The 27,386-nt window shown below is 40.2% G+C and overlaps 3 protein-coding genes across 13 annotated transcripts in view; 2 read left to right on the top strand and 1 right to left on the bottom strand.

The window, feature by feature from the left end:
- Positions 1-467: 467 nt before the first annotated feature.
- Positions 468-4,844, bottom strand: commd6 (COMM domain containing 6). The gene is made up of 7 exons (XM_069154258.1): positions 4,565-4,844; positions 3,703-3,761; positions 3,197-3,262; positions 3,027-3,103; positions 2,704-2,872; positions 2,423-2,575; positions 468-2,332 (listed from the first exon to the last, which is right to left on the bottom strand). The coding sequence occupies exons 1-7, from the start codon at positions 4,587-4,589 to the stop codon at positions 2,282-2,284; spliced, it is 600 nt and encodes a 199-aa protein (XP_069010359.1). The 5' UTR covers positions 4,590-4,844; the 3' UTR covers positions 468-2,281.
- A 1,271-nt stretch (positions 4,845-6,115) lies between these two features.
- uchl3 (ubiquitin carboxyl-terminal esterase L3 (ubiquitin thiolesterase)) lies at positions 6,116-10,431 on the top strand. Of its 2 annotated transcripts, XM_069154257.1 has the most exons (9): positions 6,116-6,222; positions 6,440-6,451; positions 7,679-7,807; positions 7,961-8,117; positions 8,745-8,830; positions 9,141-9,188; positions 9,313-9,388; positions 9,543-9,601; positions 9,685-10,431. In XM_069154257.1, the coding sequence occupies exons 1-9, from the start codon at positions 6,181-6,183 to the stop codon at positions 9,772-9,774; spliced, it is 699 nt and encodes a 232-aa protein (XP_069010358.1). In that variant the 5' UTR covers positions 6,116-6,180; the 3' UTR covers positions 9,775-10,431. The 2 variants fall into 2 exon arrangements, with proteins under 2 accessions (XP_069010358.1, XP_069010357.1); XM_069154256.1 differs by lacking the exons at positions 6,116-6,222; positions 6,440-6,451 and adding an exon at positions 6,469-7,193.
- A 2,067-nt stretch (positions 10,432-12,498) lies between these two features.
- Positions 12,499-27,386, top strand: part of LOC138201094 (LIM domain only protein 7-like) — a 47,653-nt gene continuing 32,765 nt past the window's right edge. For 2 of the 10 annotated variants that reach the window (XM_069154245.1, XM_069154242.1), the window contains exons 1-5: positions 12,504-12,654; positions 12,879-12,987; positions 18,663-18,733; positions 20,935-21,004; positions 25,146-25,252. In XM_069154245.1, coding sequence (XP_069010346.1) covers positions 12,919-12,987; positions 18,663-18,733; positions 20,935-21,004; positions 25,146-25,252 — 317 coding nt within the window. In that variant the 5' untranslated portion in view covers positions 12,504-12,654; positions 12,879-12,918. Of the gene's footprint in view, positions 12,655-12,878; positions 12,988-18,662; positions 18,734-20,934; positions 21,005-25,145; positions 25,253-27,386 lie in introns of all 10 variants that reach the window. The other 8 variants (XM_069154248.1, XM_069154247.1, XM_069154251.1 and 5 more) reach the window with 6 other exon arrangements.

The raw sequence follows: 27,386 nt of genomic DNA, 5'->3' as shown, positions 1-27,386 counted from the left end.
AATAGCACCTTTGCCATATATAACCTGAGGCAGAGGCCACTAGAGCTCTACAAACAGAGTAGCTACTGGTGTGCAAGAATAGGACTGTATTTGTAGCAAGGCCACTAAACAAACTCCTATTAAATGAAATCGTATGTTGTCTATTTGTTTGAGTGTCGACTTTATACTGAATCCAATGACTAACCCTCAGAGTGAAAGTAATTGAAATCTCTGCACAATTTTGACTGAATAATTGAAGCATCCATCTAAGTGTTGCAGACTCTGGGCTCTCCATCCAAATGCCGATCCACAGACATCAAATCAGAATGACTATCTGACTCAAAACTACCCAAAAGTAGGTCCTAATTATTTCTATGTTGTTACTTAGCCAATACCAATTTACAGGATTTTGTTAAGTCTACAAAAAAATGAGTGGATAACATCTTTAGAGCTGTGAAGTTGAGATCAAATAACAATGTAATTAAAGCTCACATTTAACAATTATTTATTGCATCGCTGTAGTGGTGGAAGAAGTATTCAGACTCTTTATGTAAATACAAGTAGCAACACAACAAATTGAAAACACTCAATTGGAAGAAACACTGAACCCATCCTTGTTTGATTAAAAGCACAGACGAATGATTAGCAAAATACATTCAAACTATCAAAAATTAAAAGTACTCATTTTACAGAGAAATCCTCAGAAATCATTCAATTGTTAATACTGATGTAGCGGGTAGAGGTTTGGTAGTCAGTTCTCTGTAGTTTATCCTACTGGCTCCCAGGTTAGGGATAGGACGCCCTCCAAAGGGTCACCAGATACATCTCAGGGAGCGTGAGATGACTTATGAGGTTTGAGAACAAAGTTCTGATGTACAGATTTACATTACTTTCAAAAATATTTTTCTAATCTTTGTTTTATTGTTATAATTTTACTTCTCTGGGGATCTAACAATTATCTGAATGAAATCATTTGAGAAGTTTAGAGGGAAAAGGTTTCATTTAAGTACTAAGTGAGAAACATGGCAGGCAGCCCATAATTATTTACCTTTATTATAAGGGGTCATGAGCAAAAAGATTGTGGTTTTAACAATCTGATGTATTTTGGGGGCTTTATTTCAAATGTAAAATCATAATTGTAAACTGTACTAGTCATTCTAGATGTTAGATAAAAGCAGTGGAACAAAAAGTACAATATTTCCCTCTGAATTTTTTGTAGACATAAAAAACTTGCATAAAAATGTACTTAAAGCTGCAGTGTATGACTTTTACATATAAATGGCTGTCTCTTACATTCAAGCGGTTTCCAAATGAGTTTACACCATGCTGATTAAACCTACGAAAGCCACATAAATCTCTTTGTATTTCACAGCATCTCTGGTGCAACATGCTCTCTGCTGGGCCAGCCGGTTAACTCACAGCTCTATGGTAACTAAAATGGGGATAAATTAATTCAATTGTGCAGCTCTTCCAGACATTCCAAATGTCTGTATGGATCAAGTTCTGATAGCGAGACGAGTCATTTCATGGGGGTTGTGACACTTTTCCGTTTTGCAGCTGGAACGGTAGCGACGGAGTAGGTTATTGCATATATGTTCAATGATTGTATAATTACTCACTTTGGCAAAAGGGCGAGTGAAAAGTTCTGCACTGTAGCTTTAAATTTGAATAACTATACTGAAGCTACTTTCTACCACTAGATTTTACTTCACAGGCTTTTCCAACTAAAAACTGTTGCGCCAAGCAGATACGAAATGTCAAATATGATCTGAAACCATACAGAGGATGCTGTATGCTGAGCTAATCACAGTCTCATGGCCTACATACAAAAACCGCGACAAATGTGTTCCCTGTGGGAATACATTTTCATTCTTTACAGTTCTGTAAAGTAGAAACACATAGGTAAACAAGTTAGTGCAAACTGTGATTAATCTAAACTATAACAATATTATTTTATAACAAAGTTGGCACATTTAGGAGTATTAGTCAGGGTTTTGCAGTATTAGCAGAGTAAGTATAGACTACATAACCCTAAAATTAAATCCTTGATACCTGTAAAAGTTAAGAGGAGTAAGTACACTTCCATCTTGGCATTCAAATGTAGAAAAAAAACCCACAAAACTTTTTGATAGAGCGACGTCCAAAAAGTAAATCATCTAGGAGTTTATGTAATCTGTGGAAAAGTGCAAGCACAAAGCTGAGAGTTGACATTGCAGTAATTGACATCCACACTTTGACACAGCCAGCAGACAAACACTTCAGTTCCTCAGCTGCTATCATATAAACCCGGGTGTGCTAACCATCATACAGTCTCCATAACAGCCGCCATCTCCTTGAACTGCTTGTGGAAGTTCTGCAGAGGAGAAACGAATAAATAATCTCAAAAGTGGAACCAGAAATAAAACACACCAGCGAGACTGCTTTCACATCAACAAGTACAAACCTGGAACTGTGGAATGGTCATCTCAAAAGACCTCTGACAAATCTGCCCCGAGGGCTCGACAATCTTTAGCAGGAGAGTTACGTACGGAGAGTTGAGAGATCGACAGGTGTCTGAGCTCACTGCCATGCCCAGCTTCCACTGCATGTCCACCAACTGGAGCAAAACAAGAAATGTCTCATGAGCTTGTACAAAGAAGGGGAAGACAAAAGTATGTGCTCAGGTCATCGGAAAATATTTTAAAGTTATGTAGGACTGCTTTATTGCGTTAAACTTGGACATACCTGGCCGATGCTCAGCATGGCCTGGACCTCCTGCTGAGCGTGAACTAATGCACCATGTTCACTCCATGAGCTGTGCAGCACCTGTAGAGAAGCTTTGGACCACTTGTTACTGTCTCCTTCCAGCTTTGACACAAGTTCATCCGCAGAGACGTTGCTCCTCCCACCTGACCTGGCGATATAAACCATTAATGTCACTCATGAACAGTGAGCTTCTTCGTGTTTGATTTGGCCTTTCGACAGGCTAAATAAGAAATGCATGTGTCAAATTAACACACACTGCAGTCAAATGGAAAATAGTAAAAAAAAAAAAAAAAAAAAGATACCTGAAGGTTAACAAGAGGAATCTGATTATGTCCTGTAGAGTTTCATGATTAACTACCACTCCAGCTCTCTGAAATCCCTGCCAAGAAGAGCAAATGAAACATGAAAGAGGAACTTCGAACGATTGGTTACGATTGGTAGAAAACAGAATTCTCAGGAAATATTGACTCACATCAGAAATTTCAGCTGACTCTACTCCTCTGGTCTGCCCTTGAAGATAAATCAGAATGTGCTGACACTGTGGAGATTATAAGATTATTAGAGCTACACATAACCTCCATGATGCCAACACCACAACCTGTCGTGCCTGCTCAGAGTGTGTCTGCCGATATCTCTAAAATCAGCATGAGCATGTTACATTTCTCATTCAACTGGTAATCCCACTGAGAGTTTTGCGCACAAACAATTTAATCATGTAGCAAATCATTTAACAAATAAGAAGAGAGCATGTTTGTTTAAATTATTGCCACTCCAGAAATTCAGTCTGGGTCTGTGCTGATCAAACAAATGATAAAGGCCAATAACAAAACAACATATGACCTGTGTGCGGCTTCTCTAAAAGTTCTTCCACATGTATATCACTCACATGAGAAATGATCATGGTCTATGCTGTACATTCGCTGTCATTTTGGAACTTGATTTTGGTCTGCATGCAAACTAAAGCCAGACGATACTCACCGCTTCAGCTAAGGGATCTGGAGGAAGTCTACAGATGTTGTCCACAACGTTGCTGACGCCTGAAAAACAAAATGTATTCATCGTAACGTTTCTCAGACATGTCTGGACTCAACCACTGGCGTCAAAATGCTCAACGTACACAGTGTCATGCAAGTCTGATTAGTCTAATTATTGCACATCCTTTCACGTTTTCACCATCAAGAGCAGGGCAACCACAACTGCAAAAGCACATATTTTGGGACATATATATATATATTATTTACTTACTAACATAATAGCAAATACATTAAAGCCCCTTACACCTTCAGAAATGTCAGTAGAAATGTCTAAAAGGAAGACACCAGTGGATTAAAAAGCAGGGCCAAAAAAAAGACGATTCTGAAAATACATTTTAAACGTTTTTCTAGGTATCAAAACATCAGTTTGGTTCGAGAGATGCAGATGAAAACGCCACATCTGTATGCTGATGATCAAACAGGAGAAGCTCAAAATGAGGCTATTCAATTCAATTCAACTTTATTTATAAAGCGCCAAATCACAACATAGGTTATTTCATGGCACTTCACACGTTAACGTCCTTACAGCAAGACGTTAAGATATTATACAGAGAAACCCAACAATTCCCACATAAGATAACCTTGAATCTGAATCTCAAACCGACTGCTTCGAGGTTGGTTTTGATTTCAAATGTTTGTGAAGCTTCACATCACCAACAGGGAAGCGGTGTGTTGAGCTAACGAGTAGCTAAATCACCATATCTTGTCAGGATCCTGAGAAATTACAACTCTATTCTTTTGTTTTCTTTTTTCTTTTCTTTTTTTAAAAAACAAGTGAGGCTAAGTGTTTGCAAATTATAACTCACCATATGACTCCTCTGCTGCTGGCATCTTCTCTCTCAGCTTTCTCCTGCCGAGGCAGCGTTGACCACTTGGCGACTTTCTCGCTGGATTTAGTGATTTTTAAAAAGGACTTTTACAGCGACGTTATTTAAATCAATAAAAAAAACAACAACCAAAAAAAAACAATGTAGATCGACAATAATAATCGATCTGACATTAGCGATCGATTCGTAACAAACTGCGATCAGCGGTCCACTTTTAAAACGACTCGGCCATCTTCTTCTTCTGTTTAACGGCGTACCGCAAACTATCGCAGAAAGTGTAGTGCGCCCCCTGCTGGACCGGAGTATCTGCGATTTTTGGCGCCAAACCTTTTCCCTTTTGGGAGGAGCTGGTGGACGGGAGGCGGGGCTATAAATAAACAGGGTTTATAGGGTGAATAGCCTTTGTCTAAAATTGTTTTATCAAAATTACTTATTTCCTTTTTGTCTTCCTGTAAAATATAAAAAAAATCTCCAGTTCATATGTTTTTTTTTTTTATATTTTATTCCAAACAATATTGCATCAGTGAACAAAAAAATGGGAGAAAAATTAAAAACAAATGTTGGCGTTACTTAAAAAAAAAAAAAAAATCTTCAAATAAGCTATTTAAGCAATTAAATATTTTTTTCTTTTCTTTTTTTAAGAAACATACCAAAGTTTCAACTTCTCAAACTAGTGCTTTGAGTTTTTATCCTTTTAATAAATGAAGGTAAACTGCATATCTGTGGGGTCTTTGGACATAACAGGACTTGAATGTGATGACTATTTTCTCACATTCTATTAACAAAGCAAATTGCAATTAAAAGTAAAATAATAAATAAATGAAATTATATAGATATATATAAATGATATTATGTAATAATAAAAATAATAATAAAGCCATCAATCAGTAGGCTTGTGCGAAATAATTTTGTGCTCAAATAAATAAACTCAATCTGCCTTTTTTTTTTTTAAATTATTATTATTTCATGTCATTGCTGTCTGTATAGTCCGTGAAATGAAGAACAACAGCGCCCCCAGCTGGTGGGAACGTGTTTGAGCTACACACTAACCGTAATTTGAGGAGTGGAGAGGTTTTTTTTTAAATTTTATTTTATTTTTTTTTTTTGTTCTTTTCTCCTGTAGCATATTGATTTTCAAACTGACATACCAAAACTAAATCTGCGCTGCATCAGTCAGATCAATACATCTGAGCAAGCACGATCTCTGCGGATCATCTGAACCACGCCCATAAAGTTGGAATAGACCACTGTTACCCTAAAGAAGTGTGAAGGTCGTTCAAAAATATTTTATTCTGAAGACCAAAAAAAAACATTACACAACCATTTATAGTAAAATTATGAAATTTGTATAACCAAATATATGCAAAGCGTCCATTAAATACGTAAAGGTCCGGGCATGGTGGATATATTGTTTATCTAAAAAGTAATCCCCCCCCGTCTCCCCCCTGCGTCGGGCCTTCAGATCCAGATACACGTTTCCGACGCGGAAGCGCTTTCCAGCTGTCAAACAGCCTTTTTTTTTTTTTTTTTTTTTTTTTGTAAATCCGATTCAACTCTCGTTTGAAAGGAACATAACACCTCACCGTTACTTCAAAATGGACTGTCCCCGCTGGCTGCCGCTGGAATCGAACCCAGAAGTATGTATTGTTGGTTTTCTTCAAGCCCGTATTGTTGTTGTTGTTGTTTTTTTTATGGAAGCTTTTCATTCGCAGGCATGTGAGGGCGAGCTAGCTTCTAGCTCGCAAAGGAGGGGGGGGGGGGAGAACAAAAGCTTCAGCCGAAATGGCCTGATTTGCCCCAAAGTCAACTCCAAATTTAATAACATCTTTAATAACTTGTGTCTTTTCGTTTCAGGTCATGACGAAGGTGAGTACTTCCTTTCGATTTGATTTAATATCGGATAGAGAGAGAATAATTGGCGATGTGCAGAGAGGCGCAGGGCCTACCAGTAGCGATGCTACACCCAACATGACGAAATTATTAAAGAATAAAAGTTGTAATAATAATGTAATAATAGTACTTCCTGACAAACGGACTGCGAGGGAAAAAAAATAAACCAGTCATCAACAAACAGATCATGTTTTGCTATTTAGATGTTGTGTCATAAGAGGTTTTTTTTATATATATATATATAAAGTTGTCTTTCCTTATTCCTCAAGTTTTAAACATTAAAAGTGAAATGCAGATTTTCTTCAGCCTGACAATGTAATGTCTGATCAGCAATAACTAGTCAAGCTTGGTAATCAGCAGAAGACTATTACATAATGCTTTACCGTACAGGTTCAGACAATTATGAATATAGCTGAGAACTCATTTAAACAGTGTTTACTTGGTACTTATTTATTAATTTGAATGAGTATAGTTCATAGCAGGTGTGATGAACATGGAAAACAAATGAAAGTAGTCACCAAAAAAAAAAAAAAAAAAAAAGCGTACAATTCAAGATACACTCAGTTTCCAGTTTATTGCAGAGAGCTGTGAATTTAACTGATCATTTTGTAGGATGTTGTTTCAGATATTGTTGTGTAACACTGACAGGTGTTTCCATCATTTATCCACTTCATTCAGATCAATATGGGAAAGACTGATGTATTTGACTGCAGAAGGAGTACGTAATGAACTGACAACTAAATGTATACACTAGAATAGATAAATACTCCAATACAGAAATGATATTTGTTTGGGTTCATATGGAGCTTGTCTATCTACAAAACGTCATGTTTTTCTCTTAAAGAAACTAAATACATAGTTTGAAAAAAAAAAATAAACTTCTTGAAAATGAATCGGAAATCTCCCATTTATTTTGACCTGTAAGGTTGGGTTTTATGAATAAAAAGTGTTTTATACAGTTGTTTTCTTCCAAGATTGTCTCATAAGTTTAGATTGCTGACATGCAGTTGCAGAATATTTAATTGGAGAACAATGATATTGCCGTTATGGTTCAGTCGTGATATTTTTTAAATGTTACTGACACGTCTTTAAGCCTTCGGTTGTTACTGAAAGTATTTAGGAGTCAGCTATTAGACACAACTAATTTAGATATTGTCAGGTTATCTTGGTGTGCAAACCTTTTTACTCTCAGCTTGCGTGTAGTTTGTCAGTTGTTTGGGTATGAGGTCGACCTGGCAATTCGGAGATGTGTATGGGTTGGATCCAGAGCTGCTCAGCATGGTGCCAAGACCGGTGTGTGCAGTGCTGCTCCTCTTTCCAGTGACAGAGAAGGTACTTGTTGTTCTTGTAACAACTTTATTCTACAATTTATTAACCATAACGGACGCATTCACATTATTCAACTTCAGATTTGTATAGATGTTGTTACCCAAACTCATGGGAATGCCATAACAAATATTTATTTTCTCTGCTACTTCTATCCAGTATGAGGCATTCAAGCAAGAAGAGGAGGAGAAACTCAAAGACCAGCGACAGGAGGTCTCTCCTGACGTCTACTTCGTCAAGCAAACCATTGGAAACGCTTGTGGAACAATAGGATTAATTCATGCAGTCGCAAACAACCAGAATCACCTGGAATTTGGTGAGTCTTTTTTCTACACTCACATCATATAGGACTGAGATGTTAAAATGACAACAACAACAAAAAAATGGCTATTTTATCATGTACTCCTGGACTGTCTGTTTTAATTCAAGACAATGAATTCCACATTTGCAAAGTTGATCATGTTTTAAGTTTTGATGACATTGTCCAAAATTTGTTGAGTCAATTATATATATATATATATATATATATATATATATATATTACTGGGATGATATTATTTTAAATCTTGTATTGCTCTGATCACAGTTAAAGGTGCTGTTGTAGTGGACTACGTTATAATTGAGTGACACCTGTTTACATACGTGAGAGGGGCAGAATATTACAAACACCTCTTTGTATAATGCAGTGCAGTAAAGCACCAAAAGTAATCATAAACTTGATGCTTAATCCCATAACAGAATATACACCTATATGTCAGGGTCAGAAAATATCCTGAACATACAGTGTCAGCATTAATAAAAGTAGTCTCTATGGCAAAACATTTTTAATCAATTGCTCTACACTGTACAGGTGTACCTAATAAAGTGAACACTGAGTGTAAATCAGGCAGACATTTTGCTTGCAGGCAGTTGAATTTCACTGAAGTCTGTTCTTCCTCTCCAGAGGCTGATTCTCCTCTTAAGAAGTTTCTTGAACAAACATCTAAAATGAGCCCAGAGGAGAGAGCCACCTTCCTGGAAAAAGATGAGGTAGGAAAATACTTTAGAGTGTCTGTAAGCAAAGATTGGGTAATGAAGTGGTCAGAGATAGTCACATGTGTGAAGAACTAGACCACGTTTTGTTTTTTTATTTGTGAGACCAGCATATCCCAAAAAGAAATGATCATCTTACTATGACATCAAGATGTGAAAATCCTTTTTATTTCATAATAGGCCCCTTTATAGTGTTGCCATGAACATTATCTTTCAAAAGAGAAAAATCTAAATATGTAACATCTGTAGAGGTAATAGACAAATTAAATTACTACATGTTACATAAAAAGAAAACCTTCTCTTTCAGAGTATACGTGTCACACATGAATCCAGTGCACAGGAGGGACAGACGGAGGTTTGTGTTAAAGTCTTAAACTATCTCTCATGTTGCTTCTGGCAGCAATAAAGTCACATGTTTCGTGTAGAAGAGCGAGAGAAAGTTCAAGTCAAGAGATGTGTTTATTTCTTGTCTGTTTTAGGCTCCAAGTTTAGATGAGAAAGTGAATCTGCATTTTATAGCTTTTGTGAATGTCGGAGGACACTTATATGAACTGGGTGAGTGAACCACAAAATCACAAGTGCGCCTGTGTACAGAACTTTTTTGTTGTTGTATTTGTCACATTGTTGATTTTAATTACCATATTAAAGCACAGTTATATTAAAACCACCTGATGGACTTCATTTTTATTTTTATTTTATTTATGCCCAGATGGCCGTAAGCCTTTCCCCATCGTCCACGGAAAAACTTCAGAAGATACTTTCCTGGAGGTAAGACGTTGCAGAGCCAAACTGACACAAAAATAGCTGCTTAAGCTGAGCTGCAGCTCATCATGTTTGCTCCCGTGTTCCAGGATGCTATAGGGGTTTGTAAGATCTTCATGGCTCGAGATCCTCAGGAGGTTCGTTTCACCATCATTGCCCTCTCCAAAGATTCATACTGAGGACCCCAGAAAACAAAGACAACACTACTGCCAAACATTCGGAAGTGCTGATTATGTGGGGAAATTCAATTCAATTCAATTCAAAAATCCTATAGCAAGTGGTGCATGGAAAATAATAAAATGTCAGGGAAATCCTTCGAAAGTAATGTTACGCTTGTGTTTTAAATCAGTTGTGAGAAGTTAAATCAATTTTAGGGGAATTTGAGTGCTGCTGTGTAACTAAAAGTATTTCTTGTTAAGATCAAAATCTTCCAGCTCCCCTCTGCTGAAACATCTCTAAATGTAATCTAGATATCAGCTGCACTACTTTGACACTGCACTATGCTTTGTTTACATGGTGGGTTTGGCTTTCAGTGCAGAAGGACATTTTTAAAAAGTTTCCCACATCACCACAGGAACTGCTTTTGATGGTATGTTAAACCACATGGTCGAAACAAGCTGAAGAAACACGCTTTGAGAGGCTTGAATTTCATTTATAGCTTTGAAAAAAATAAAAAATAAAGGCTTAATGCTGTTGTATGCAGTAATTATGTTATGAAAATCCTTTCTCCTCTAAGTGAGGCTAACTAAACAGACTGTACATCCGTGTGGACGGTGCCTACATTTTTGTAATAAGAATTAGAGATTGTGTCAAATAAAAGACAAGTTTATTAAACATTTCTTTTGTGGATCTCCTCTGTAAGAGAAACATGGTTGAATAACTTCATCTGGTTACTTTATTCTTTATCTGGTTACCTGGTGTTTGTTTTCCAATGTATGCAATTTGATCAGTCCTACTGAAGAGAATTAAGAAAAATATTCAGGCACACAGGAGGACAATTTCAGCAAAGATAAAAGTAATTAGTGGATAAATCCTCAGTTTAAAACAGGCCTCTTTCCTGGAAATACAAAAATATCTGATTGCAACCTGCTCTAAAAACTGTGAAACTAAACCATAGTTTCTCTAAATCTTATTTTCATTGAGCTGATTTTTCTACTAATTTGATCAAATGAAAAAATAACAATATAAGGAATGTTTTCTCCATTTCAAAACTTAAAAAAACCAAAACCTGGAGTTCTAATTTGCTTAGTAATTTCATATTGACGCAAACTGCATCTGCACTGTCTCGCTTTGAGTGTAGTTAATGTAAAGTAAGCAGTATCTTACATAAACCAACAACAGCTCTGAAAAGATGTCACTCCAGAGCCCACAAACCAATCACACTGTAGACTTTATTTAGCTGCTTAATCACTACAGTTTTTCTCATGGTTAAAAATGTGACTTTAAGTTGACTTAATTGTCTCACAAATGCAGGAAGAGCATCAAACTTAATGTACAGTTCCTCTTAAGTCTGCTCTTTGTGAACATTTGTGTCGCTTTTAGAAAGACAAAAATCCTCAAGCTGTTGTACACGAACAACATCTTTAATGTCTGAGGTTTCCAACAATCGACACAGAAGTTTTGTTCTCATGGTGATCGTTTATCCTGCAGCGAGTGGAGCTCAAAATTGTAATATTCTCACAGACTTTGTGTCTGCAGTCCCCTTCCTTTACTGGGCGTGACGAGACTAAAGAGGAGGAGGAGATGCCAGAGGGACAACTGACTCATCTTCCTCTTGTGTCTCCATCATCGCCATAATAAAGTAACTATCTATCTAGCTATCTATCCATCACCTCCAATTTGGTAAACCACCCTCGCGGTGATACAGGAAAAGTATATTAGAAAGCTCATTAATTCAAATTACACTTACTAAAATAAATTACACTTGAGGCTACACTAATCTCAATATAAGATCTTGCAGTCTGGTTTGGACCACAGAGTTTCTTTTTTTTTATGTTACTAGTTGAGCTCAATAAAATATTTTATTTTAATCCATAACTATGTCTTGTGTTTTATGTGTTGATTGTAGCTTTGGTATGTAAAATCACAATTTGCAAAGTAACAATGTAAAATATATTGCAGTAAAGATGCATTTCCCTCTGAAATGTGATGGAGTAAAGAGTTTTCTTCTTGACAATGGCGAAAACTATATGTTCAAAAGAGTAGTTTTATTTATTTTTTTGTTTTATTTAGACTTTATCAGATGTTAAATTTGTGATTTTTCATGTTCATTTCATGAATCAAGCCCACCAGAAAAGGTTTCATTCTCCACATATTTTTTTTTTTAGAAAAATGTGTTTCCTGTAGGCTTTTAAAACTTGGAAACGATCAGTTTGACCTGAAACATAACTGGAGGATTAAAAGTCAGGAAATTAAAACACTCAAGTAACCTAAAATACTGTATTGAGGAACAGTAGAGTACGGTACTTAAGTATTTATTACTTTTCACTACTCCTTTCAATTGAAGAAGCAGTTGAGGGTCAATGCCCCTTCAACACCGCTGGGTGGCGCTGCAGGAAAGAAATTAGTTGTATAAGTAGAGCAACTCCTTCAAACAGAAGTTTGCCCACGGGCTCAAACTTTTTGACATTTTTGTTTGGAGCCCAGCCGTCCACAGACCTCAATTTTTTCATTTTTTTTTTAGGATTTTGACAGTATTTTGTCGCCTGATTCGGTGTTGAGTTAAACATCTGTACATCTCGCCTGCTCTTCTGTCAAGCATTGAAAACCTGGGATCAAAACAGTCTTCCTGAGAGCAAAAAAAAAAACCTCTGAGTTCAAGCCTTGCGTGCGTGCACCTGGGAGCAGCTGGAGGACCGGTGGGTGGTCCAAACTCTCGGACACCCTCCTGGCACAGTCTCCTGCTTCATGCAGCCTTAAAGTTGAGGACAGGAGTTTCTCTCCTGCCAGTGGCACGACCAGAAGAGGCGAGGTCGAGTGTGAGGACTGGTTTGATCAAAGGTGGAGTGTGAAAGTCGCGAAAAATCAACAAAGCACAGGTGTGTCGGATGAAAGAACAGGTAAGCAGCTGCAAGGTGATGCAGAGGGAATGTGTTACTGTTCCACCTTGCATTGAGTCACTGATGAGCTGTTGCAAAATAACAATAGGAGGTATTTTTAGATGATTTAGTGTGATTACAAGGTCACCTGTGGGCTCTGCCTGTCCGCGTGACGAGCTTCAAGTGTGCACTTTGTGTGTTTGATCTGGCCTTCATTTATGTGGACTTTCAATGCGGACCTCAAGGAACCGACTTGTGAAGCTCGGATAGTAGTGAGTGATTGCGATGGAGTGGCGTGAACAGTCCGCTGTCAGCTGCGACGAAGCCTACTTGGAGGCGCACAGATGGATTGAGGTGAGTACAAAACCATGAAAAACTCTCTCCAAATCTGTCTTTACACTTTCTGACAGGACTATACTTTTGGAAGTACAGGCAAGGTGAAAGAAAACTGTCAACTGCTGGTGAAGTTGTGTTTTTGTCATGTTTTTGTGTCGATGCTTTAATTTCAGAGCTATTTACCCTCATGTGGTATTTGTTAACATGTCCTGAAAAGTGAAGCTTGGTTTGTTCTTCCAATACATTCCTTATTGAAAGGTTAAGTTTATGGCTGAAAGCTGAGCAGCTGCTCAACTGCATGCACTCAAGGTTCAAATAATTGTAGCCTACACCCACAGATATATGAAGGCATGTGTCACCTTTTGACCTCCCGTCTCAGGTAACCGGTGAGAGCACTTTTTTTTTCTTCTAAAAAAACAGAATTGAGTTGGCTTCTCAGAGCATAAACCATGCCCTCTATCTTATCTCTCCAGAATACCGGTACATGGCTGTGACCCCATTCATCATTATTGTTGGCTGCTGCCTCTTTTGTCAGATCTTGCCTCAACCTGCTCATGTTTTTTTTTTCGTAATGACCCTGCAGGGCTTTGAGGCTCCAGTTGCAAGCAGGTAGACAGAACAATTAAACGAAACCTTTATGAATGATCAACCTTCATTGAACCCAGAGTCATAAAATGTCTGAGTTTGGGGTTTCACACAGGGTTTGTGACACAAATGAGATGTCAGGAGTGGAACGAAAACTAAAGCAACTCTCATATTATGGCCCATATGATGTTAATTCTTGAAAATGTGTAATACAAAAAATAGAGCTTTGAACAAGTTCCTTTTCTGAGGTTAAAAAAAAAAAAAAAAAAAAAAGATTGTTATGCTGTGCCCACTTTCCTATGGCAGTTAACAAAATTTAAAATGGCAAGCCAGAGCTTTCAACAGCATTTCATATTATTTAAAGTTTCCATCCAACTTCAAGCCAGACTCTCAGTCTTTCTCCTCTCTTTAACAAGTGGGTAAATTTATGGTTCCTCGTCTTGCAAATTCTCCTCGCAGCAGGGTGGCATGGGGCTGATCCTGCATGGCTGTAACTAAGCAAATATTGTTCTAATTTCATGAGGGGTGAATCGGAATGCTTTCGATGTGACATCAGTGTCTCTCACACTCGCACACTGGCCCATTGTAGTGGCTCAGCTCGCTGACTGAGGTGGGGGCATGATCTCGGGGGACGGGGGCCGGAAGATTAGGGAGAGTGTGCCGAAAAGTGAACAAACAGGTAAAGGTGAAGACCATGGAGCTGTTCTACTAACAGAATATGTACCAGAGGTCTGGCGTGGAGGAAATACAAGAGCAATAAGAGATCAAGTTCTGGCATGGTGGGGGGCAATGGCTTCCCTTCAAAGAGAAGCTTTTGTGGCCATTGGATTCTGCCACTGAATGATTAACAAGCTGCTTGGCTTCACAGCACTTTAAACTGAGGCATGTGTGCATGGCGAGGTTGGTGGTGTTGTTAAAAACTAGACTAAATGGTCTGGAGCCTGTCACATGGACACATTCTTGCATTAGCTGCCATGGCTGTGAACATAGCACCCTCAGAGCTGGCAGGTTGTCAGCACGGGGCGCTGCATCCTACAACCACAGTGCCCACTGGAAGAATAGAGGTCCTTGTTAATTCAATAGAAAGGCCTCAAGTGTGACTGTTATGACAATGAAGAACAAGTGGCAGTGTTTGTGCAACTTACAGGTCAGAAGATCATGTGTGGCCGCCTGTTAAAACAAACTGTGTACGAATGAATTATTTTCAGTGAATAAGTATCAGATTTTGATTTTGTTGAGATGGCTACTTTGAAATGTAATGATTATACATTACTATTAGTGTAATGGGTAATGAAACTTATTTCTGTTACTTCATCAAAGTAATATATATAATGACAATGGTAGTTAAGCCCTTGGCTTACAAATTTAAGCCTTTGCATTTACAGTATTATGATCTGAACGAACTGGATCTTTTTTGGCAACATTCCCGGGAAAAATCCCTAGTTATGCGCATTTAGTAATGCATTTCCCATCACCCAGCAGTGGTTGTTTCACAAGAGAGGGTATGTAGAGTTTATGTAATAGACTGTCTTCCAACGCATAACTAACTTAAGTCACACAGGTGATACAGTTTGGAACTCTAGGAAGTGAAGTTCTAAAACACAGCTGCAGTTACCACTTATCACCATAAATGCCGCCAAAGAGTCAGAATTGGCGAACTTCAAGATTTTAACTGTAAACCTGTAGTGTGAAACTTTTGTCCTCTGTTTCTTTCCCCCTTGAGATAATTACAAAAGATAAAAGCTTACGTCATAGGCGTTGTTGTAGTCTGCGTCATCAATACTGTTGTACCTGTAAAATTGTGCAATTTTCTGGATAAATAAAAACAACACAACCCAACCAAATACCTCATTTCACTATCAGAATTTGATTGATTGTAAAAGTCTCAGAGCCCAAGTTGAAGTTTAGGCTTCAGTTTAGGCAATGTTGTTGGTTGTATTGGACGATTCAAGATATTCAGTTTACTTTGAAATAAAACAGAAAAAGATCAACTTTTCTTGAAAAGCTGAAACTAGACGAAGGCAAAACATCTCAAAACTCCTATTGATCTATTTAAGTTATGCATTGACTTATTTCCTAATGTTAATTACTCAGATTGACTTACGTTTAAGGTCATTTTCCCTGAACTTCAAACAAAAAGATGTTACCTCAAGTACTTTAAAGCCAGGCAGTTAGTTTTTTGGTTTGAGGTATCCGTCTTGATAATTTCTGTCGCCATTCATAAACAATGGAGGGGAATTGAAGATTGTGTTTATCACAGCACTGAAAAAGGACAATTGAAATATTTTTGCTTTGTGGCCGTCCTGCAGCCTGCACTGATGAATTGCCTCCCGTGACCCGTGCTGTTGTGTTGCTTGTCAGACCAATAGCTGTGTGGCGGGGTCGGTCATTAATCACCTCACTGCAGCGCCACTCTCTGCTATTTTTTGACTGTTTTGACAGAAAGCAATTAGAAACGAGGCCACATGCTTTCAGACGTACTCACGTGAAACAGGCCCTCACACAACATGCAGCTACATGTTGATGTCGCTCCATTATTCTAATATTTTGACGGTGTCGATAGTAATGGCCTTTAGAGTTGTGTTTTTTTTTCTTGAGTGAAAACCTTGAAATATTTGTATAATGCCCCAGCTGCTCTCTGATGACCCATACCTCTGTCCACTGCAGAAACAAAAAAATGTTTTTTGAACAATTAGTGGCGCGGTGGGGTGGGGGGCTGCATCCGCACAAACCTTGAATACAGATTTGTCTCATTGCCCTGCGTGAATAAACAATAACTGTGGTCATGGACCCAGAGACTCTTCTGGTTATTAGTGCTCTAAGACACCAGTCTTGGTTCACAGTATTCATAATAATTCATTTAAGACAAGTAACTCTTTCATGACCCTTAATGAACCCCGAGGACCACATCTCCGTGTTTTAGTGGAACATAGTTCGGACACGCTCAGCAGCACATTCTTGAGGGGAGCGAAGGTGGACTTGCAGGAAGGCGAGCTGTTCTCCCTGTTCAATCAGAGGAGCAGTATGTTGTTGCAGATTAGAGTTGTTATCCCACATGGCAGGTTCAACAGGAGAGCGAGGGCACAGCAGGCTGGATCTAATACCGCTAATGATGACTATACTGGAGAAAAGTATTCTGTTACATGTTGCTTGATGTCAGGGTCTTCTGGGGCCAGAAGACCACATGTTGCTTGATGCCAGGGTCTTCTGGGGCCAGAAGATAACATCTCAATCGCCCCATTAATTCTGATTGGGTGATGTGATAAGAGAACGTGAAGAAACGAACATCAAACAACACCTTTCAGTGGATCACATTCACGTCTGTGTTGTTTCTTTGCATTTCATCCCAGCTGCATCCATAGGACAGTAGGGGTCAGGATTTCATATGCCGGCTGCAGCGCCCGACTGATTACACTGTTCTGTGAGGTTTGTTTGTGCGTCTGCGTGCTTGCAGCTTTGCATGTCTGCCCGTGCGCCTGTTTTCTGTTTCCTGGGTAGGATTGTATTTTTGTCAATGAATGAGGTGCAGGCCAAGATCTGGGTATGTTTTGTAAACAAAGGGAGCATTTCTCAGCAATCGCTTAATCGCATTGTGTAAATACAGAGAGACTGCAGGCAACTGTTGTGTGAGAACTATTCCTTTATTATAGCATGGTCTAATTCTTCTGGAATGACGGGTATTCAAGGCCTTGGCCACCTCAGGTTGCCCAGGGCATGTTCTGAGGCGGAGCATGACTTGTTTGAAAGTGATAATAAAGGCTTCCAGTCAGTCCGTCTAATTGTTCTGGTTTCTCCTGTCCTCCTCCAAAATGATGGCCTGTACTTAACTCTGCTAGTATTTGTCGCAGCTTTTGTCCCTTTCCATTGGACAAAGAAAATCGGTACAAAGGACTTGAAACACGGCACATCTGACCAATTCGGTTGATGAGACCCGTCCAACTTGTTTTGCCTTGTGTCTCCAGGTGTGTGTATGTTTTTGTTCACGCCAGCTACTGAATCTTACAGTGTAATATGAGAGCTCATCTGCCCTCCCGCTGATGTAAATTAATTAATTTCCATGCAGGCTACAAATCGATCACAAGCGAGGTTCATGAAGCTGTACAGTTTAAATTTTTCACAACATATTTCCCTAGATGTACCTTCTGGATGAGTATTATCAACTGACAAAATAAAAAACAATACTTATGCTCCCACAAGAACTATTATAGAACTCATTCTGCAGCAAAATATGATAACAAACCTGCTGCCAGTATAGTCAAAACCTCTGCCAGAGAGGGTCGTTTTCAGCTCTGTGTTTTTTAAATCTCTTCTGGCATAATTTCTGTGAAATATTTTGGAAAGCTGGAAACAAGTGGTTAGTGTTTGGTGGGGATCCAGCTACAGGATGTATTAAAAAGTCATCTAGGGGATTTTTGTTATTTACTTGTTACGTACTGCATTTAATGTTGAGGAAAAATGGTATGTATCCTTGTATGTAATTGGCTAAAATAATTGCATTGTTTTCTTTTTGAGGAAGTACAGACTGAATTTATGACAGGCTGCAAATTGCACAGACGAGTGTTATGTTTAAAATCAAGGAAGTTGTTTGTTTCTGCGTCAGGACTGTATATACAGTGTGTAGGGCTTCACGTCATGCATGCAGTGTGTGTGTTTGCCTACATAATGGTTCCTGGTGTTCCTGCAGCGGTGGTTTGAGATCATGGGAAAGGCATGAGGCTGTAGCACAGCGCTGTGTTCCTCCAGTGCTCCAGATGCTCCCATTGCCTTGCGGCTCAGGCATTGTGGCTCCAGCACAGTTTTAGCACAGCTCTCCCGTTTACCAGCGGCTTTTTAGATCTTTTTAGAAGGACCGAGTCGCATGAGAGCTCCCGAGGAATACCTGAAGAACAGCGCTCCTCTCTGTCCCACAGAGACAGTGTAGGAACTGAGGAGGAAATACCTCTGACTTCCTCTGCTACTGTTCTCAACATCCTACCTTTCTTCTCCAGCATCCCAGCCTCCCAGCCTCCCAGCCCCAGTTCACCCCCTCACCCCTCCACCCACCTCCTCTCCTCACCCAACCCTTCTTGCTGTTTTGCTCAGTGTTTTTCTTTTACTGTTTTTTCCAGGCAGTAACTAAGAAAAAATTTGGGAGCAACGACTTCCGATCAGCGCTGGAGAATGGCGTTCTGCTGTGTGAGTAAGTACTCCGCTTTTCCCAGGCACCTCTCTTAAGCCACTCATTCATAAGGATTCCCTCTGCTCTCCTCCAGGTCTGCACTCCGAAGTAAGTGTTGCTGATGTTTACCAGGCAGACCCCCTGCCGGGTCACTGTTTGTTTGTTAGTCACATAAAATGAGCCAGTGTTTTCGAGACAACACAATAGAGACTCTATTATGTACTTATTTTATGTTTCCATTGTCAGATCTTCCCCCTGAGGTCTTGTTTGAGAATATGAAGCGTGATCTATTTCAAGAGGAGCTGTGTTGTCTGTTTGACAGATGTTTCAGATCTGTGGATCGGGCCGAGTGCCATCCGTACTTTAATAAGAGCTGTGAGAAGCTGTGCAGTGAATGGAAAGCCTCCAGCTCAAACCGCATCGGCGAGTCAGGGCACCCTGCTTTCTCATTAGCCAGGGTGCATCCAGAGTTTTGACGAATTAGAGGTACAAATTTATCTGTACAGATTTGGCATATGCATTGACTCACTAACTGTTCCTCTGAAGAGTTGTGGAACTGTGGCTTTTCACAAATCAGGGGTGTGTTTGTGTGTGCGTGTGTGTGCGTGTGTGCGTGTGTGCGTGTGTGTGTGTGTGTGTGTGTGTGTGTGTGCGTGTGTGTGTGTGTGTGTGTGCACCATGTCCCTTCATGCATGTGCATGTGCACACTGTTAGATGGACACAGTGACGGGATTTTGCACGAATCAGCAGAAAGCTGTAATTACCAGCAGCTCATGCAGAATCTTCCAAACCTCTATCGGGCATCGATCCAAAGACGAAACCACTCATTCTGCTGATCTGACTCCACCGCTCGCTTAATTTCAGACGACAACACGGACACATCCATTCACTGAGCTGTTTTCTCAGCATGAGGAAGAGGAAGACAGATTAAATCACCTTCAGCTCGAAACTCAGCCTCCGCTCCCATTGTTGTTGTGGTTATCACGGCCTCTTGCTTGGAAAGGAATGTTTAGTGACATGATTACATCCCACTTAGCTTAAAGTGAGTGTTATCTTATGGGGTTCTATTGTTTCCCTGCTAAATGACTAACATGAACCCGAATGCACTTCTGCAGTCTTTCGTTACATCTATTGTGAGCCCATGTAAAGTCTCACACCATCCCATCCGCCCACAGTCTGTAGCCTCAACTAAGTGTTCTGCCTCATGTTGAGCTTTTGAGTTGGGTGTTTTCTTTTATTAAAACAAGCAAAGGATGCCGTAGTTGCATATTGTAGTGCAATTAACTCTATCATAAAATGCTTTAATGAAAACTTCTACTTCTGAAGGTTTGACTGAACTGCTATGAATAGTCGAATAATTCTTCATTTGATTAGAAATTTAATTTGCAACTCTTTGTTTTTCAGGGAAAAATGCCCTACCTTTGATTCAGTCATAATTCTTGTCTTACGTTATAGCAAGTTGGATATCTTCAGGTTTTGGACTGTTGATTGGACAAAACAAGACATTTGATGACATTGACTTCATCTGAAAATAATCAGCTAATTAATTGATCATGGAAATAAGAATTAGTTGCAGTCGTTTTGCAGAGTATATTTTGTTGCACAGTTTTCTATTGTTAGAAATATAAATGCAAGACTTGTAACAGAGTAGCTCCACTTTTAACTACCTGTAACAGTATTTTTATACTGTGGTAGAACAACTTTTACTGAAGTTTGCTGAATGTTTTTTTCACCACTGAATCTCTCAAGACCCAGTACAGTGCTTCTGTCATGTTACGAAGCCTTTGTTGCACTTTTTAAGGTTACTATTAGTATTATTGTTGGGGATTTTTTTGTTTTGTTTTACCTCTCGGACCCTGATTCCCTTTCAAAACCCTTTAATTAACATCAAACTCCATTGTCTTCTATCCAAAACAATAACTGTTGATTGTGAGCTGATATGTGGCAGTTTGTCTGGGGTTGTTTCAGTAGTGGACGGTATGTTTTAGGAGCAGAGGGCCCGGGTTTGTTTACATCACAGTGCAACACTGGCGATTTACTAAACTGAAGCCAGGTGGCTGCCATTAAACAAAGTCGTAAACACACAACAGCGAGACTTTGCAACACGTTTTGTTCATTCCTGCGCTGTTAGACCAGGCTAGCCAATGACCAAGTGCTTTCCCTCGCCCTCTCATCATACCCTCTCCCTTCCCCTGATGTTCTCTGCTCTCTTTTGCTTGCAGTCTAATCAACAAGATCAAGCCTGGTATTATCAAGAGGGTGAACAGGCTGCCCACACCTATCGCTGGCCTGGTAAGTCCATCTTAGTTTTATCATATAAAGCTTTGTCTCTTGTTCTTACACATTACATCTGTTGTGGCGTGTGTGTGTTCTGATGTGAGAAGAAGCAGTACAAGGTGCAGCTGAGCTGACTGGTGGCAGCTCAGGCTCGGCTGCCAGCGAGAGAGAAGAGTTTGCCTCAGTGGCTTGTCGCTGCTCATATCCATCCGCACTAATAAGCTCAGTGAACGTAAAGCGGCTTGAAAGGCCACTGGCCTCATTTGATTCCATCCTGAGTATAACATCTGCCAAAGCTTGAGGCTGTGTTCAATTACAACCGTTTTAGACTAACAGTTTCTGTGTGGTGCAATTATTACAGTTTTTATTGATTGATGTAGCGTGTGAAGTTTGGTTTATGTAAAAACTTGTTGTCGGTGTACTTTTTACCTTTTTAACCCCGGCAGTGCCTTTCAGATTTAAGCATCTTTCAGCTGAGGCCTTTGGAGCTACAGTGGCTCAGTTGACATAGATGTTTTGGGAGTGTCTGCAAACAAGTTCTTGGGAAGTAGAGGTTTGAAAAGCTACCTTAAACCCATCCCTCACAAAGCTCTCTTGTGGGAGTAATTGAGTCCAGCTGTCTGCTGGAATTACAGAGAACCAGGACCCAAACCATGTGAGTGCATGTGTATCAATGAGCTCTGCAACGTGAAACATGTTTGGTAAGACCATGAAAAACTGGCAGGAAACTAAACAGACTGTAAATATTATAAAACATATTAAACACTGTGCCCTCATACCTGTGTTGTGACATAAATACAATTTCCTGCCAACTTGTTTTAGACTGTTGCTCATAAAACTGGTGGAGCACCTGCTGAGATAATGAGTATCTCCTCCATCAGTAGCACTTGTGTGGTATTTCCGAGACTTGGACACAAACCTGAAACCACCTGATCATAAATTCTCCCGCAAATGTGAAGGCTTCTGGTTGTCCAGAGGCTGTCGGTTACTGCCAACCACATGGAGAGGAGTCGAGGGCTCTCCAAACAAACATTACGCACTCTCACTGTGCTGTGAGAATAGCTTCTCTCCCAAAGCAGTCCAGTTGTCTTACTTTGTTTTATCTCTCATCTCCATATATAGTGATTAGTGTGCTTTTTTAAGTGCTGGGAAGTGTTTAAATTTGGAGTTTAGCTGTGTTTTCCCAACTTGTGAGTTATGTATTTGTCTCCTCTTGCCAGTATTCTTACATAGGGTTGCTCTTGACGGACGGTATCCTTCTACACTGAAGAGACAAAGAGACTAGAAAATGTTGTTCTCACTGCAGTCTGAACTCAGACAAAGACATGTGGAAGTAAAATGCAAAGAGCAAGAGGAATGGTTTACAAGTTTGAGATACTGTGTGACTTTAATTACTGCTGAATGAAAGACTCATTAACACTCAGATATGAACATTTTCTACCATTACAGTCAGACGTGTTGTTTTAGTTTTGCTGTCTGAGTGATTTTCAGTTCTCTGAATAAATACCAGCCTCCAGGTCTGGCAGAGTAAAAAGCTCATGCAGGGAGAAAGGGGGGGGGGGAACTTAAATCTCTGGTTTTGCGGAATATTTAGCAACATTGGCTCCAGATCCAGGCCTATTCTTTGGTTTCACTTGTGTCCAAGTAAATGTTTCTCCTGTCAACACACTGCTCTGTCTGTTGCTGAGCACTCAGCGAGCTCTGGGTTTGGGTCACTGCAACCTAGTTTGGGCCGGGTTCTGCTTTTACCAGGGCCGGGCAGGAAGATGGCATTTGTGTGGTGGGACAGCTAGCTGCATGAATCCGCCTGAGTTTGAAACTCATTGGGGTAAAGAGAAAGGGAGGGAGTTAAAGATGACTCCGTCGGCCTCTGCCTACCCTAAATACACCGTAATTTGCATGGTTTTAGGTACACCAACTCCTTGGTGAGTTGAGTTAGCAGGGGGAGGAGACGAACAGACTGCTTCAAAGGCCCTCGGGGTGTCTTTACTCATATAAATGTATGTGTAATCATCTGTGCAATGACAGGCATTTGACCATGTTTTGTTACAGTGTTTGTGTTGTATGGGTGCATGTTATGACTGGATCGGACTTTCGGGACAGCAAGGCCCTTTATTGGGCCCGTTTGAAGAGAGGCAGCACTTCAAGTATTCCATCTCCTCTCGGTTTATTGTCACAGGATTTAAAAATGTGCAGCCTGATATTTTAACCATAGCTTTTGCTCGCTGTTCGAGGCACTGCCAGGGGTCACTTTAGGGTAATTGTAGAGTGTGCCCAATGTAGGCCGAGAATGCAGAGAAAGAAATGCAGTGACCACAATGTGACCAGGAGGGACAAAGATACTTTTACAGCATTCAGACACCTTAAGAGTCAAATCTTTCCAATTCATGGTGTGAAGTGCTTAAATCAGGGTCCTTAAGTCGGCATGAGAGGATTAGAGGCTGCTGGATGGGTACAGCATATTTAGCAGGATTATGTGCAGACACAAGTCAGCATAACATTCCTCCAACATCATTATCTCTGCATGTTCTGGAACTAGCTGTGGGGGGGGGGGGGGGGGGGGCTTTTAGTTTGGTCGTAATGCTCTTTGCAGTTAAATGACATTCATATCCCATGATAATAATTATCCTTTTACATGTGTCTTAATGGCATTGGCCACGGCCTAAAGTCCTCTTGTGCGACATTCCTAATTAAATTGTGCTGGATATATTTGATGGATAGATTTAAATGTGATTTAAAATGTCAGACTATAAAAATCAAATCCAACATTTGAAGTATCTACGCAGGAAATAGAATGCCATTTGTGCTGTATTGTTAGTTAGCATTGACGTGACGTAAAGTAGGCAACATGTTTTGTGTTCTTTATTTCTGACTGTCATTCATAAATTGAATGACTTAAGCTTACATGTGAGCTATGTCGTGTGCACAAACAATGGATAGTAAAAGCTTGCCATTCAGTATCCGTTTAATTAACTGAGCTACTCAATCTTATTCTCTAACAGGCTGCAAAATGACATTATCACATGTACCACCAAGACAAAGCAAAGAGGACAATAACCTCTCATAATGCGTTCAGAGTGACAGCAGTACTTCCATACAGCAGGTGGGGGAGTGATCCACGACCTGTAGGGGCCCACAGTGACCTATAGACTCCAGCAAAGTGCTGCTAAGGGACAAGCAAAGCTGTCAGCAAGGGATGTCTGCATTGAGAGGTCAGCTCTCTCCTACCATTTGCTAATAAGCATGTTTGCTATTTAAATATAGAAGTAGCTACCCCTTAATTATTGCAGCCCATGTTGAAACCATGTGTGATTACATGAAAACCCTCCTAAACCGTTCTGTCCCAATGGGAAGTGCAGATTTGCAAACAAGACGGTTGGGATTACAACTGGAAAAGTCATAACACCGGAAAGGAATGGCGCTTCTGTGGTTGGACGTTGGACACATGTTTGAGATGTGTGTATATTTGTGGAGCTGAATGTATTTTTGCGATCATGCATTACACTCACACATCTGTGCAAATCATGGGCACACTTTACGCTATGTAAGATGATTGACAGCGTAGAAGGAGAAACTGTCCTTCCACTCCCATGTCCTCTTGAGTTGCTGTGGGGAAATATTTGTCGGTTTCTGTCACCCGACCTCTTGTTTCATAGCAACCAGATGTCTCCAAAATACTGCACCACCCCACAGATTCCACAGGTATTCTCGAGTAAAGGGCTTGGCAGGGAGAGGAGGGCACAGTTTCAGGGTGTGAGGAGGAGGAGGAGGAGGAGGAAGAAGGCAGTAGGCAGTAGGCAATGTGCCCCTGCGTGCGTCACTCTTGCACTCGCATGGCCGGTTGGGTGGGACTTGCGCAAAGCTCTGATGTCATCCTTCCTGGTTTGACTTTGTCCCCACCCTAAACCCGGCCCACAGGTGGCTTTGCCGCTGTCACTCAGCTCCTGCATGTGTGTGTGTGTGTTTGTGTGTTCTGCACTGGGTCACTTCTTATTTGCTACACACATGCTCCTCCCTGTCCGCTTCTGGTCTCTGGTGATATGAACTTTGGAAGCAATCAGTTGTAGGCTGTGTCCCTGCCAGAGGATTCTTGAGTGATTTTTCTTTGCCTCTAGAGGTGGACAGCCCTCATCCCTGCTTTTGTTCTTTGATCCAGGACAACCTTAACGTCTTCCTCAAGGCCTGCGGGAAGCTCGGACTAAAGGAGGCACAGCTGTTTCACCCTGGAGATCTTCAAGACTTGTCCACAAGAGTTACAGTCCAGTAAGTTTTCATCTTTTGAGCCTTGTAAAAATGTTGGTGCCAGGACTTTGATACCCATCCTTGCCAATCACAGTTAAGATCCTATTGTAAAATGAGACCAACGGATGTTTTTGACTCTTTTTTTGATCTAAACAACTCTGTCTATTCATGCTTCCATTATTATACACAGAAAGGATGATGATGTAAAAGTGTGTTCCACACTGTTCAGTATTCTAGCGCACATGTTCTCTCATGTGAGGCATGATTCAAGCTGCAGTTAAAAAAAAAGATAAGTGCTATTTTCAGTGTGCATGTATTCGTCTGTTGGTAAACACCTGCTGAAGCGTATCCCTCTGATGGATGGAGAAATGAATTAAAACACACACCAGTAGAACAAAAAATGTGCCACATGTCTGATCTGATTAAAAAATATCTGATCAAATGAATTTCCTGTTGGTACAGATTTATCAAATCAGGAGTCCATTCACAAAAAATTAATCATGAAAGTAACTGATAACTGACAGGGGCAGGTTGTAGATTTTAAAGTAAGGTCTTCCTGACAGTTTCGGTGGAAAGAGGCTTAGTGTAGTGTAATCCCACACCATAGTGTTTATTATTTATTTCAATTTCAAACCGTTGCTCTTGTTTCAGTTGCGTGCCCGCCAAAGAAGCATGCAATATGTTGAACAACCTGTTCAGTTTTTACAGAGGTGTGCCTTCAGGAGGCAGAGAGGCAGAGCTCGGTGCACAGTCTATCTGCTGTGGCTCTCCCTCTGTGGCTAGACAGCAGTGTGCCGTGCAGACATAAAGAAAAGTACTCGAGCAGCAGTGCCTGCAGGTTGTTAAACTTGAAGTAGCGAAGCACTTATTAGGAAATATATCCATTTAGGTGGCAAAATAGTCCAAGGCCGTGGAACTTTTGTTCTGTTCTTCCTGTCCACTGTCTCATTTATTTCTTGTAACATACAGTAGTTGTGCAGATAGGTTTGGTATCCCTTTTTGAGATGTTGCCACGACCTTTGGGTGCATTCGTCTGTCTGAACACTAACACTAGACAGCCGTGTCGAAACCCCATTCGTCACATGGGCACATGCAGAGGCAGATGTACTGTAAATGAACTGGAATATGGACTCTAAATTAACAAATCTGCCTTCCCTTTTATCAAACAACCAAAAGATAGGCAGCCTTAAATTGTCGGCAAATGAATGCCTGATTCAGTGTCATAAAGATAATTCTGCGATATCAGACATTACTCCTTTTACATAACCATTCCCCATCATTACTTGTCACAGTATGACAGTAGTACGGTGGAAAAATGATGCCCATGTTCCTGCCATGATGGCTAACTGATACTATATCTACCAAGTGAACTGTATCACAAAAAGATATATTAAAAAAAAGAATAAAATCCCCACTTTTCTGAGAAGTCTGTAGCTCAGCTCTTTGCCACCATGTCCATCTGCATTTGGGGGTTTGGTCAGACTGCTTTCGCTCTCCTATTTTTAGCACCTGGGGTCACTTTGACAAGCTGGATTGATTGCAATGGTATCAGGACTCACGGTAGAGGAGCTTTAAATAGTTTGCAGTCTCCCCCCCCTGCATGTGATCCTCAGAGCCCACCTACGTGTCTGTTTGTTTGTATGTGTGATGTGAAAGTTTGAGTCTGATTAGCAGTTGGGGTTGTGTTTTTATCACTGTGTCTCATACAGAATCTGTTCATTCAGAAGAAGAAGATGTAAATAGCTTTTCTGATGAAAACAAGTCTTCTACTGTTTGGTTCATGAGTCAGTTTTGATGAATAGAATATCACAGTAATTCATGTTTGGCAGGTTTTAACTGCGCCAAGTGTTCGTTTTGCTAAGAATTTATACAAGATGAATAGTTTGTGTGGGTGGACGCAATTATGTATCTCTCCCAGCTTCAGTATTTATAAGTCACAGAGAGAGCGAGAGAGAGATGGCACACAAAGAGTAACATGAGGAGAGAATCCCTAACAAGGCAGCAGATATGCAGCCAATGACTTTATTGCGCTGTTGCTTATCAGAGCCTAGGCAAATGAGCCACAAAGAGCACAGAGGGAAAGAAAGTTGTCTCTATCAGCTGTCTTTGCCGTTGGTGTTTGTCCAACCTCCACTCCCTTAAACCCAGTCTGACA

Source organism: Embiotoca jacksoni, unplaced genomic scaffold (genome assembly GCF_022577435.1).
Source record: "Embiotoca jacksoni isolate LCO1_2020_lvr unplaced genomic scaffold, fEmbJac1.0.p SCAF_2, whole genome shotgun sequence".
Lineage (NCBI taxonomy): Eukaryota > Metazoa > Chordata > Actinopteri > Embiotocidae > Embiotoca > Embiotoca jacksoni.
Note: the sequence above shows the minus strand (reverse complement) of the source record. Positions and strands in the feature narration are given on the sequence as shown.